Raw genomic sequence first — 14948 nt, forward strand, 5'->3', positions numbered from 1 at the left:
CAAACGTAGCATGCCTTTTGTTAGATGATGAATGTGCCAATTCATAACAGGAACATCAAGAATCTAAATGGGATTAAATGATCTTCAAATTGGCTTCTAATACTTAGATTCTATAATTTTAAATAGAAAAACTATAAGGGCCGGGCGTTGTGGCTCACGCCTGTAATCCTAGCACTCTGGGAGGCCGAGGCGGGCGGATCGCTTGAGGTCAGGAGTTCGAGACCAGCCTGAGCAAGAGTGAGACCCCATCTCTACTAAAAATAGAAACAAATTAGCTGGCCAACTAAAATATATATAGAAAAAATTAGCCGGGCACGGTGGCGCATGCCTGTAGTCCCAGCTACTCGGGAGGCTGAGGCAGTAGGATCGCTTAAGCCCAGGAGTTTGAGGTTGCTGTGAGCTAGGCTGACGCCACGGCACTCACTCTAGCCAGGGCAACAAAGTGACACTCTGTCTCAAAAAAAAGAAAAGAAAAGAAAAGAAAAACTATAAGAATTACATTCTTTTTTTCCCCCATCAAACAAAACTAGGTGCTTTTGAAACAAAGCAATATATGTCAAGATTTGTCACTGTCCACCATATTCAATACTAACAAATAATTTTAACAATTTTGTTTTAAAAGCCTGAGATATTGCTGTGTTTGGCATTTTAAGAGGTATCTCCTACCCAAGCTTCTGGCAACAAAGCTGGGAGTCAGCTTGAGGAATTTTGTTCCAAAGACCTACTGTTTTAGCTGTTTGGCTCAGGAATTAAGTAAAAAGAAATGGAAAGAACTTAAACAATAAAAATAAAAGCTACCCTGAAGATATCAGGGAGTTCTAACTTCTCTTTTGCTATGTCTGAAATCCTACTACTTCCTTTGTGGAAAGACCTCACAAATAAGTTACCCATGTGGAAACATGTCACCAGACTCTGCTTTATCAACAAATAGATGGCATTCTGAAAGTACCTTCCCAAATGAAAAGAGCTTATAGAATTTTAGAACAGTAGTGACACTAAGTATGCACTGTATGTAAAAATCATTTTTAGATTATACAACTAATGGCATGGTTTATGGCAAGACTGAGGAGACTGTTAGGCATTAACTCTTTATAAGGGCATCCAGGTACAAGATTTCTGTCCCAACCCAACCTACAAAATGTCCTCTATGTCAATACTAAGAGTGTATTTTAAAACAGACTAAATAAGAGCATTCAAATACTATTTGTTTAACATCTAATGTAAAGAGCCTATTATCCCATTACACGGATAAACTACGAGAACTTGACAATAACAAGTACCAGGCATACCTCATTTTATTGTGTGTCACTTTATTGCACTTCACAGATATTGCGTTTTTTACAAATTGAAGCCTTATGACAATCTTGCCCGGAGCAAATCTATCAGTGCCATTTCCCCAAGCATATGTGTTCACTTTGTGTCTCTGTGTCACATTTTGATAATTCTTGTAATATTGCAAACTTTTTCATTATTATATCTGTTATGGTGATCTGTGATCAGTGGTATCTTTGACGTTACTATTGCAATTGTTTTGGGGTTCCAGGACGTGTGACCACATAAGGACAGCAAATTTAATCAATAAATGTATGTGTCCTGACTGCTCCACTGACTGGCAGCCCTCTTACGCCAACCTGTCTCTCTTCCTCTTCTCAGGCCTCCCTATTCCTTGAGCACAGAATATTGAAATTAGGTCAATTAATAACCCTATAATGACCTCCAAGTGTTCAAGTAAGAGTTGTAGGTTTCTTTAAATCAAAAGCCAGAAATGATTAAGCTTAATGAGCAAGGCATGTTGAAAACTGAGATAGGCTGAAAGCCAGCTCTTCTGCCAAGTGAATGCAAAGGAAAGTTCTTGAAGGAAATGAAAAGTGCTCTTCCAGTGAACACCTTAATGATAAGAAAGCAAAACAGTTTTATTGCTGATAGGGAGAAAGTTTGAGTGGTCCGAATAAAAATCAAACCATTCACAACACTCTCTTAAGCCTATGCCTAATCCAGAGCAAGACCCTAACTCTCTTCAATTCCATGAAGGCTGAGAGAAGTGAGGAAGCTGCAGAAAAGTCTGAAGCTAGCAGAGGTTGGTTCATGAGGTTTAAGAAGCCATCTCCATGACATAAAAATGCATGGGGAAGCAGCAAGTGCTAGATCCAGAAGATCTAGCTAAGATCCTTGATGAAAGTGGCTACACTAAACACAGATTTTCAGTGTAGATGAAAACCTTCTATTAAAAGAAGATGACATCTAGGACTTTCATAGCTAGAGAGAAGTTAACGTCTGGCTTCAAAGCTTCAAAGGACAGACTGACTGTCCTCTGATGGATCTGGACAAAGTAAATTGAAAAACTCCTGGAAACGATTCACCATTCTAGATGCCATTAAGAACATTCATGATTCATGGGAAGAGGTCAAAATATCAACTTTAGCGGGAGTTTGGAAGAAGCTGATTCCAATCCAAGTGAATGACTGAGGGGTTCAAGACTCCAGTGGAGGGGGTAACTGCAGATGTCGTGGACATAGCATGAAAACAAGAAATGGAGCCTGAAGAGCTGACTGAATTGCTGCAATCTCATCGTAAAACTTGATGAGGAGTTGCTTCCTATGGATGAGCAAAGTGATTTTCTGAGATGGAATCTACTCCTGGTGAAGAATGCTGTGAACATTGTCGAAATGACAACAAAGGATTTAGAATATCACATAAACTTAATTGATAAAGCAGCAGCTCAAACAATCCTCCTGCCTCAGCCTCCCCAGTAGCTAGGACTATAGGCATACACCGCCACATCCAACTAATTTTTCACTTTTTTAGAGATGGGGTCTTGCTATGTTGCCCAGGCTGGTCTTGAACTCCCAGCCTAAGTAAGCTTACTTTTTAAACAAAAAGTTTAGAATACATCAAACTTGAATATTTCCTTCAATTCTCCACCTCCAGGAAAATCTGAAAAAAGCATTATTTGCTGTGCTTAACTATTAAGGGATGAGTCAAGCTCACCTGGAGACATTAACCTTTGGCAATTATTTTTCCTGGACTTCATTACAATATTTTTTATTACACGTCTAACATTCAAAATATTTTCTACCATGCACTATGAATATGTAGATGAATAAATCACAGTTCCTACCATAAAAGAATTCATCCAAAGAAGACACACGCATAGAGTTTTAATTCAATGCAGCTAAGTATGACAGGCATGTACAAGGTATTATTGGGCTATAGAAAGGTACACATCAATTTGCTCCATTGTTGATGATGTTAAGTTTGATCACTTGAGTAAGGTGACATTCACTTAAGTGTTCATTGTATAGTTATCTTTGTTCCTTTATAAGCCTGGTGAGGAAGGAGAAGATGGGTGGGAAGGTATAAAATTTCTGGAGAAAGTGGGATCTTGCCAGGCAAGGCAGAGAGGAAGGGGTGAGAACACCAGGTAGAGAGAATAGTAAAGCACCAAGTTGAGAAAAACTAGAGCATGAGACTGGGGCAACAACCAGTATGGAATATCACAATGAGTCTAAGAGGTAGGCCAGGAATAGATTATGAAGAATCATGAAAGCCAGTGTTAGAGATTGATTTATCCTCTAAGCTAGTTGTCTCCAAGGTATGATGTGCCCTGGAATACTGGAAGAGAGATTTTGTCTTTTTAAATTTTCATACTTTTGTGTACATTTCATAATGAAATATATATTTCTCATTAAGTGAAATCAGGACCTTAAGTGGAGGACTCGGGGTGGGGAGAGAGGATGAAAAGCTGTTTTAGACTAAGTACTTAAAAGCATCCAGAAGGAGCTGTTCAGCAGACAGACAGCTGTTATATGAAACTGAAGATCGGGGAGGGTCTTTTGCTTGGATGTGTAGATTTGGTAGATATCCAATAAAACTCTGAGAGGAAAGAGCAGTGGACCAATGGCAGAACCCCAGAAAATAGTAACATTTACAATAATATGGTTACTTTTTTCCAGAGGAAGATTAGAGCACAAGGAGCAGTACTTGGCACTATTCCTTTTAAAGCTCCCAGATATTAATACAAAGTTAGTAACTGCCAGACCTTACTATTTCTATTAGCATATGAAAGCGAGGCACAATGCACCATGAAGGGGGAAAAAATGTTTGTTAGTACTCTAGCAGCAATTCAGAAAGAGAGAATTTTCTTACCATTTTGGGTGGTATTCAATTAAGGATTTTAAAAGTCCATCACGAAACTTGGGCACTTCGAAGAAATGGCTGATTATAGCACAAAGTCAGGGAAAACACAAAGTGAGCCTGAACACCTTGTGTAAAAAAGGAAGTGCTTCAAGATTAAAGGGACAGGTCAACAGGACATAAGAGCTGGCTTAGAGGAGCTTCCCCTAGCCAACTTTGGGATAATTTCAGCATCAAAAATAATAAATTTTAACACAGAGAATATATATATAAAAAAAATCTGAGTCCTCAGTAATATTCAAAGTGTTAAAGAAAAATGGAAAGCTCTTGTTCACAAAAAAAAATGCCAGGTAAAAAATGTAGATGAATGATGGAATTAGAAAATCCCTATGTTGCAATTCCTATTTAATGTTTGTTTGAAGCAAAGAATCATTAACAGATGATAAAACCATTGTGTTAAAGATTATGGAGGAACAGCATATTCACATGGTCTCACAGGTTCCTTCTCAAAGTGAAAAAGTATCTTACAATAGAAAGATAAAGCATGTATCACTTTCATCCAATTTAGTATCACCAACAATGGGACAAACTGACATCCGACGTCATGTGCCTTCTGATGTCATAAGAATGGGAAGTACATATCATTCTAGGCGATATTCTTTAATTTAAATCTAATCATGAAAGAAACACTCAGACAAATCAAGAATGTGGAGAATTCTGTAAGTCAACTGGCCTGTACTCTTTAAAAATTTTAGTATCAGAAAAGGGGAATTTCTCTAGAATGAAAGGAGAGCGACGAAAACCAATGCATGAACCTTGTCTGAGTTCACAATAAAAATGAAACAAAACAAAAAAAATAAAGATATAAAGGATATTTTAGGTGCAATTGGGGACTAGGGATTATATTATTAGATATTACTGAAGCAATGTTAAATTTCTTGGGTGGGATAATGATATAATAGTTATGTAAAAGAATGTCCTTGTTCTTAGGAAATATGTGGTAATATATTTAGGAGTGAAGCATCATGATGACTGAAATTAATTTTCAAAGGGATCAGCAAAAAAGATAAGAGAAAGAAAAAATAAATATACACACAGAGGAGATAAAACAGAGAAATGGATGTTCATTATACCATTCTTACAACTTTTCTGTAGTCTTGAAAATTTTCAAAATAAAAAGTCAGGAGAAATAATCTATATGTAGCTAATATGCTATAGTTGATTTTATTTATATGAATGTACTAAATAGTAATAAATTATTTAATACTTAAAAAAAAGCCCACCATGAAATTCTTTCCCATCAAAGCTAACCAAGATAAAAGGTGAATCAATATCACCTCTAGCCAGTGTCAACAACATAATTTCTGTCTTTTTTCCCCCTCTACGTGAGTCAAGAATTATGTTTGACTTACCTGTGAAATTAACAAACCAGCAAAACACCTATGGCACTCAACCACTTTTTCAAAAACAATTTAACAGTGGAAAACCTGTAATCTTCTGGTTTTAAAATAATTTATTTCATAGGTCTGTTTTAATTTTATGTCTCAGAGCATACATTATTTAACCAATAGGTGCTGGACAGAGATTGTAAAAAGGGAGGAAACATTTAGGATAAGAAACCGGCTCAATTCCATCAGAATTTGATCCTACCTTGTAAAGTCTTACTAGGATAAATTTCTATCATACTCCTTTTGTGCTTACAAAAAACATTAACTTCTGAATTTCCAATGTTGTAAATAAAAATTTTTACAATTAAGTATGCATTCAATTGACACACAAGGCAACCAAATAAATTCTGTCATCAACATTAGCATAATGTGTATTTCCTGTCACTGCACTAACATTAAACTAAACTTCAAACCACAAAAACATTGTGACTAACATTAAAAAGGCAAGCTGTAAGATACTCAAAGCTTATAAAGGACAAATTGCACATGGTTAAGATGGGACGTCATTTGACAAGGGCTGGTGTTGTGCATATGGCTGCTTTTTTTTATAAGAAGGCCACCGGCAAACAGGGCAACAGTGTCGACCCCCAGCCAACCACATCACAATGCAATTCTGATGAAACACATGACCACAAGGCAATCCCATTAACAAACATCCATTTTCAAAATTCTCTAGGCAAACAACACATTCAGTACAGTGCAGCATGTCAGCAGGCCAAGTTAACCAATCAGGTTCCATGTCTTCATTAGTGTTATATGATCCATATGACCTCCCCTTCCTTTCATATGGGCTGGTCTGACAATACTTATTGGCACATGAACAAGCCTCATCATCACAGAGACTTGCTTTTCCTGGAGAATTGTGAAGGATGCTTTGTTTATCTTCAAATGCTTCCTTCTCACTGCTAAAAGTGTCTGTGTTCTCGCTGTCTGAATCATTTTCAATATCTTGAGAACCTTCTGACATTTCCTCTTCAGACTGGACTCCAAGACATTTAAATCGCCACATTGGTAAATTTTTTATATAATCAGTTGGTATCAGAGGGTGAAGCCAAAGGTCAGGGAAAGCTAACCGCTCCAAGAATAAGTCAGGGTCTTCGTCCCAATCAGATTCTACAGGAAAGTTCTGAAAAGAAGCAATCGGGTGGAAGAGGTAGCTGGTGTACCAGTCCCACAGACTTGATAACCATTCTAAGTTATTGGCATTGACTTCATCATTGTTGTTGTTGTTGCGTCGTCTCTTTTTCTCAAAGTAATCAATTAGCAAACCATGTCCAAGGTATGTACTGAGAAACAGGGCTGGGTGTGAAGAATAAAACATCCAGTCTGCCCTTACCCACGAAGCCAGTGTGGTTGTATTGGAGTATCTCAGTAACTTTAAGCTGTATTCATAAAAGCTATCTAAGTAAGGGAGCTGTAAAAAGCCCAACACAGGGAGCCAGGAAATAATTAATAGAGAATTATACGTCCCTAAAGTGCTTATGAGAACCACAAATCGCTTTATGGTAGCTCCCTGTGTAATAAATAAGTCCATCCAAGCCATAAGATTTACTAGAACCAAGCTCAAAACAAAGAGATCATTTACTTCAGGTTGTAATGAGCGCAAAAATGAATCCATGGCCTGAAGGGATATAAATTCGCCTGTGTGGTTTCCATATCTGTAAATTCCTTCAGGAGTTCTAAGTATGTATGATGGCATGTTATATACACCAATATCTGTCATATAACTCTTGTTGTCCCAGTTTTCCACATTTACAAAAATAAACTCAACTCTTCCAGTAAATTTTATACTTAGTGCAGAGAAGAAAGCTGGGGGTTGGTCAAGGTTTGCAAATAGGTATATTTTTACCCAATACTGATCACTTTTATTCCATTCTTCTTTCAAATGCTCAGCATTATAAATGGTTTTGATCCGAGAAGCTGCATGAGCAGTTATCCATTTAAAAATGTGCTCTACTTCAACCTTACGTCCACTGTATTCTTTAAGCATGACTTTCCCTTTAGAAGTACTTGTTTGCGGAACTGACATAATGAGTGTGGATCGTACCCAGCCTCTTCTCCTGCAGTATCTATAAGAGAATAAACTGTGAGTAAATAGCTAGGCTGTTGTGCAAACAATTTATCTTCCTCTCGTAAATTCCTTTAACACCTCTTCCCCAAACCAAATAACCTCCAAATAATCAAAAAGTAGTACCAATACATGGCAGCTGTGCAAGAGGAAAGGCAAGCTTTTTACACTTTGTTTTACATTTCTATGTTTCTTTTTTTTTAAAAGAAAGTGTATCATGAAAAGTCTTTGAGTCAAAGGAATCAGCAAATACTTCAGCATCTCTTATGTACCTACTACTGTGTAGTGTGCTAAGATCCAAAAGATAATAGGCAAATAATTTCTGCTTACAAGGAATTTAAAATCCTATTAAAGAGACAAAACAGAGTCAAAAAACATATATGTTAATGCAAAAAAATTCAAAGAAAGGAAATATCATTGGGAATTTGAGCTGGTAAAGATTTTACGAAAGGTTTGGGAATTGAACTAGGTCTTGAAGGACAGTTAAAATTCAGATGGGCATGGCTGGGTGCGGTGGCTCACGCCTGTAATCCTAGCACTCTGGGAGGCCGAGGCAGGTGGATTGCTTGAGCTCAGGAGTTTGAGACCAGCCTGAGTAGGAGCAAGACCCCGTCTCTACTAAAAAATAGAAAGAAATGATCTGGACAGCTAAAAAAAAAAAATATATATATATATATAAATTAGCTGGGCATGGTGGCGCATGCCTGTAGTCCCAGCTACTTGGGAGGCTGAGGCAGAAGGATTGCTTGAGCCCAGGAGTTTGAGGTTGCTGTGAGCTGGGCTGACGCCACGGCACTCTAGCCAGGGCAACAGAGCAAGACTCTGTCTCAAAAAAAAAAAAAAAAAAAAAAAAAAAAAAATTCAGATGGGCAGAAAAAAGGAGAAGAAAATAGATTATCCTACACTCTGCCGAATCCCTGATTTGGTGCAAGCTCCTTGAGGGTAGCGGTCATGCACACCCGTTTATTAACTGAGGCACCCGTTTATTAACAACACCTGATGCACACAGGCACCGTTACAAAGTAACACTGCTACACTGTAGCACTGTTACAAAAGCTAATCTAGAAAAGAGCAACTGAAATTTAATGCAGAGGAAACAAAGAGAGAAAGTGTTTACATTAAGAGATTCAGTCTAAGAATTGTCCCTACTTATAGCAGAGTAAATACAGGAGAATTTAACTAAAATTAAGTTATTTGTTTAGATTTATCCAGCAGGGTCATAACTCTATTCCTTTTGGAAACAGAGAGCTTCTTGCTCTGAGATTTGTGATATCCAATCTCCCCCTAAAAAACTAGACAACAAATGAAAGGAAATGATGAAAACATCTATTGTATCACAGTGGAGAGATTTTAAGTGAAAACATTTTCCTTTTTTTTCAAGTATTTTTTCCATAAACCTACCATGTGGAATTTTATGATATGTAAAATTTACCTCAATGAAGTTGTAAAAAAAGAAAATTCACCACATGGATACATTTTGTTACTTACAGGTTTGTAAATGAATTGTAATAAATGTTTTATTTCTTATTTTGCTACTCAGAGTATTGATGTAAAAATCATAGATGTTATGCTTAGCATGGATTATTATTTTATTAAATTAAATAAGCATCATATGATCAGATATTAAGAGAGAAAAAAGTTGACATATAGTAGCATATGGTTTTATACCGATAATACAACTAATTTTATCTCAGGAATTTTGTGATATAGTTTTAGAAAAATGAAGACAACATGTTATATCTTAAAAACAAGGTTAGTAATGACTCTGGAAAACTATCTGGGTGACTCAGAATCACCGACCATGACTCTTAGCTTCTTGTTGAGTTGATTCACTTCCCCAACAAGATAGATTCCATTAACATCAATACTGCTTTAACTGAAATGGCTTGAAAAGTATACATTCCTACAAAATATCTTCTATGCGATGCAAAATAATAATTCATTAACGTGAATTCTATTTTTACCCTCTCCAAAAAAAGCAACAAGTCAAATGCATATGGATAATTCCCTTATTTACATCTTAAATATCTTTAATTAGCTTTAATGTTTTAATTGCATATGGCATTTGTTATGACACATTTCTACTCTTGGCTATTCTTTTTATCTTCCTATAACTACCTTGGCTTCTGATTTGTGTCATAAATTAAATGCCAGTCTTTCTGACAGAAAACCTTACTCTGTAAAAATGACAAGATCTAAGTGTATACATTTCTTTATGTAAGGAAACAAATATATTGTGTGGTTTCTTTTCAGTTCAGAGATAAGTGACAGTTTAAGATTTATCATTCTGGATAGAATTTAAGAGTACCCAAGAAAAGAAAATTCCAAACGTCATCATATAGCTTTCAAATCAAATGTTTTTCATACCTGGAAAAGATCTCTAATAGTTATGAAACATCAGGCTACTAATATATAGTTTCTAAACACTGGTCTAAAGAAATCAAAAACATAAATATAGTATACCATATTAGTTTTAAAACTCTACCACTAAACATAAATGAAAACTAATGTACACACTGTTTTTTAAGAATGATAGTGTATTACCTTATATCAATATAAACACTTTTTTATTGCCAATTCAAAAAAAAAAAACTTTTAAAGGTCTAAATAAATTCAGTGACAATACCATGAAAAATATCCTCTAGTTCTTAAAGTAAATCTTTTGGGCTCTCTTAGAGACTTTTGAGATCTCTTAGAGAATTTAAAGACTAAAAATGATAGGAAATATGGCTAATGAGTTTTGGTATTCTAGTTTCTGGTGTGGCATGCTATATTTAAAAAGAAAGCTTGGTATTCCTGTTTCTATATGCCATTTCTTCAGACAAGGTCATTGGTCTCCTTGGCTTTCCTGGCTCTCTTTCCAATTCCCCATTCCCTTTCCCTTCTCCTTTCCTGCCTATTCCATAGGCCCCTCATCCCTGACACTTTCACCATAAGCTTTCCTGTTTATCACTCAGCTCCTGCAATTCCCATGTTGCCCTTCTTCTCTTTACTAGTCCCTATATCCCCTGCCCTCAGATACACACATAAATGCCACCTCATCTACTTTCTCCGAAAAAAGAACAGAGCGTGGACCTGACAGGAAAAGCCCTTTGAAACAGATCTCTTGGTTGGGGAATGAGAGGAGGTAGAGTCAGGCAAGACTACCCCTGCTGAGTATACGGAGAAAGAAATTAAAACTGCTACAACTGGACAGGGTGAGAAGCTGCCCAGAAGCCATGGCCCTGAATGTTCTCAGGGGAGCTACTATGGTTTGGATATGGTTTGTTTGTCCCACCAAATCTCATGTTGAAATCTGAACCCCAGTGTGGCGGTATTGGGAGGTAGGGCCTAGTGGAGGTGTTTGGATCATGGAGGCGGATATCTCATCAAAGGCTTGGTGCTGCTCTTGAGGTAGCAAGTAAGTTCTAGCTCTCAAAAGACTTGGATTAGTTCTCATGGGAAAGGATTAGTTCCCAAGAGAGTAGGTTGTTATAAAGCCAGAACCCCTTGGGTTTGGTCCCTCTTTGCACATGCCTGCTTCCCTTTTGACCTCTGCCATGTTTTGGCAGCAAAAAATCCTTCACCAGAAGCCAAGCACCTGCCAGCTCCATGCTTCTTGTACAACCCGCAGAACTGTGAGCTAAATAAATTTCTTTTTTTAATAAATTATCCAGCCTCAGGTAGTCTTTTATAGCAACAAAAACCAGACTAAGACAGGAGCCAAACAGATCAGAAAAGTACAGCTATACAATGGAACCAGCATATTGAATGAGTCTGCCCCAGAGGCCACCCAGAGAAGGCATGACAGTCAAAGAAAGCAGCACAGACAGTGGAATACAGAGTTTTGGGATTTCTACAAATCTGAAATCAAGATGACGACTCAATTATTCAGTATGTGATTAAAACACTTCCTGAATAACACTATTCTCTGCCCACTTACAACCTGCATTGAAATTCTGAACATTCTTTTTTGTATCTCTGTATTTTGTTGTTCTATATCTCCACAGAAAAAAACTGACCCCGACTAAGTACAGCTTCTATGTCAAGAACAGTTCTTATTCTAGTTGGAAGACTTTCCAAATGAGGAGACAACACAATATCGAAACTTATACAAGTCACTGGGCATCAAAATCATCTTTGTGATGGAGCTTAAGATGAAGTGTAGATGTAATTTTTAATAACAAAAAATTATAGCTTCAATCAACAAAAAAGCAAAAAGTTACTCAAAAAAGATCTCTTCAATCAACAAATAAGGATTATTTGAAGATGAAGGATTTAGAGGAAAATATCTGGATGTAGCTTTTATATATCTCTTCCCTATTCCTCAGCTAATATAGAATCAGAAAGAGGCGGGGGCGTGGTGGCTCATGCTTGTAATCCTAGCACTTGGGGAGGCTGAGGTGGGAGGATCACTTGAGGTCAGGAGTTCGAGACCAGCCTGAGCAAGAATGAGACCCCATCTTTACTAAAAATAGAAAGAAATTAGCTGGTCAACTAAAATAGAAAAAAAAAATTAGCCAGGCATGGTGGCACATGTCTGTGGTCCCAGGTACTTGGGAGGCTGAGGAAGGAGGATTGCTTAAGCCCAGGAGTTTGAGGTTGCTGTGAGCTAGGCTGACACCATGGCACTCTAGACCTGACAACAGAGCAAGACTCTTTCAAAAAAAAAAAAAAAAAAATCAGAAAGAGCTTTTCAAAAGAAAAGCTAGAAAAATTTACACCCAAATCCACTGGACTGAATTATGACACTTCTGATGTACTTTGCTTTATAAGATACACTTAAAAAAAAATTAACTCCTACTCTTTCTTTTTCTTTCTTTCTTTTTTTTTTTTAGAGATGAGGTCTCACTCTGTCACCCAGGCTGGAGTGCAGCAACAAGATCATAGCTCACTGCAGCATCCAACTCCTAGGCTCAAGCGATCCTCTCAGCTTAGCCTCCTGAGTAGCTGGGACTACGGGCACACATCACCATGCCTGGCTAATTTGTTTTTTTAAATTTTTTTGTAGAGACATAGTCTTACTACATTGCCCAGGCTGGGTTCAAACTCCTGGGCTCAAGTGATCCTCTTACCTTGGCCTTCCAAAGCACTGGAATTACAGGTGTGAGCCATTGCACCTGGCCTCTATTTCTGAATTTGTTATTAATTTTATCTAACAACTTATATTAGATTTTAATATGTGCTTAACCTTTGTATTTTTAAAAATTTGTTTTTATTTCATATTTTCTAATATGTTTATAAACTTCCATGTTTGAAATGTATTATTTGGTTACACTGATTTTTAGAAAATGAATTCTGAATATTTTTTAATAAGGTAGTGATATTAATACTGACTTTTAAAATTATCTAAAAAAATCAAAATATCAGCACTATCATTTGTTCTGGTATTGTAATCATCTGTGAGAGGAAAAAAGATCTTTCAGTTAGAATCTGTTTGGGAATGATAGAATCAGACCAAATGCTAAGGTCTTTAACAAAAGAAGGACAAAAATAATAATAATTGCTTTTTCATAAGAACATTAAGATTTAGGCTGTCTCAGACATTTCAACAAAAGATATTAGGATGTGACCAACATTCTATGGCAAAGATTAGAATGGGAGCTTTGTGTCTAGATTAGGAGACTAAATGTGATTTAAGAGATACAGGAACTTCCCTTCTTATCCCCAACTCTTAGGGGAGCTCCTACCATAGATCTCAGCCTACATTACTAGCAGGCAGAACAAGAGTTATGAGGAGAAGAGAAGCAAATGTGGGGCCAGTGGAAAGGAGGTGTAGCAATGGTTTAGGTGGGTTTCTACAACCACTGTGGCCAACACATACAGGACATAGGTAAGTCAAGCACGTCTACCTACATGAGAAACTACCTAATATTGTGGGGTTGTCTACATACATATCATATGCTTCCTCCTCTGCACAAAACAAAACATGTGGTACATGCTAATCTTGTGTTAAACATTCATCAAATGGATAATTAAATGAATGAATGTAAGTTATAACTTGGTGGCACTAGAAATGGAAAAAAAAAACATTTCAAAGAAGAAATAACGGAATAAGAAAATTCGAAATAATATGACTGAATACTGGAGATAACAAAAAAAACAAAAATGTCTCCAAGGATTCTTATCTGAGAAAATGGAAAGAGAAAAACAGTAAAGGACAGAAAAAGGAAAGGTAGAAAGGGCACATGGTTGATTAAAGAATAAGAGGATGAATCTGATTTTGGACACTAGGTTTTAGGGAAAAGAACGTATCTATGGAAATGAGGAAAGGAATGTAAACTAGAGGTCAGAATGATGGAAGATGATTTCGATCAGCACAGGTCACCTAAAGCCATCAATGTGCTGAGGTGTCTTTGAAAAGGAAAATTGAAACAAAAAGGACTGAAGATACAGCCTTAAGACATATATTCGATAGAAAGAACACAGAAGAGAAAAAGAGACAGAGAAAGACAGAGACAGAAAGACAGAGAATGATCTCAGAGAGAAAGAAAATAACGGTCAGTTTATCAAAAACTATTAATCAAGTACCTATGTAACCAACAGTGTGCTAATCATCATAATTAGCTTTCAGTTCAAGCAGGCTTCTAATACATTATCTTTCCGAAACAAGAAAGATCCTGGTCTCAGGACTCAAAATTGTAAGATTTGCCTAATGAACTTACCTGGGATCGCTGGAACAGTTAAATGTGCCCGTACGTATTCCAAATCTTGACACCTTTTTTACCATTTTCTCCCAGTGAATTTTACCCACCAAGGGACTTCTGTCATTTGCTATGACCTATTCTCAAAAACAGAAAAAAAATAAACTTTAATTACCTAGAATGGAGTCAAACCAATCATTTGTATCTACACTATAATTTTACTTTTTTGAAAAAGATATTCTGTTCCCAGTCCTTATTTACTGTATCACCATATTATCATTGCAATTCTTATAGAAGGAACAACTATCCAACTGGAAAAGACTTTAAACACGGAAGAGTACATTAAACTCCCACACTCAGTTACACAGAGGGGGAGTCAAAATCATATTAAAAAGCTAGCCATGTTCTCCACCATGTGGGCTCTTCTCTAGAATTAAGTTACACAGGAAGAAAATGTCCCTTGGAGTCATTTCTCTTTGCTTTGAAAAGAAAAATTTAAACAGTAATATAAATAAAGCTTACTAAAATTATCACATGTAGGTTCAACAAGTTCAAATTTTTTAAAAGTATAATTATGAAGCCAAGAGTCAAACACATGTTTTCTATTAAACTATGCTTTGACAAAACCAATAAATACTACTACATCTGAGGCTTTTTCCTTAACACATATGAGAG

At 36.6% G+C, this 14948-nt stretch overlaps 1 protein-coding gene across 4 annotated transcripts in view; it reads right to left on the reverse strand.

The window, feature by feature from the left end:
• Positions 1 to 14948, reverse strand: part of LOC123637144 (charged multivesicular body protein 3) — a 93225-nt gene that overhangs the window by 67296 nt on the left and 10981 nt on the right. For 2 of the 4 annotated variants that reach the window (XM_045550029.1, XM_045550026.1), the window contains exon 3: positions 14295 to 14410. The exons of 1 other annotated variant lie outside the window; for it this stretch is intronic. In XM_045550029.1, the coding sequence (XP_045405985.1) occupies positions 14295 to 14410 (116 nt within the window). Of the gene's footprint in view, positions 1 to 5629; positions 7652 to 14294; positions 14411 to 14948 lie in introns of those variants that run through there. One more of the 4 variants, XM_045550025.1, reaches the window with a different exon arrangement.

Source organism: Lemur catta, chromosome 4, assembly GCF_020740605.2.
Source record: "Lemur catta isolate mLemCat1 chromosome 4, mLemCat1.pri, whole genome shotgun sequence".
Lineage (NCBI taxonomy): Eukaryota > Metazoa > Chordata > Mammalia > Primates > Lemuridae > Lemur > Lemur catta.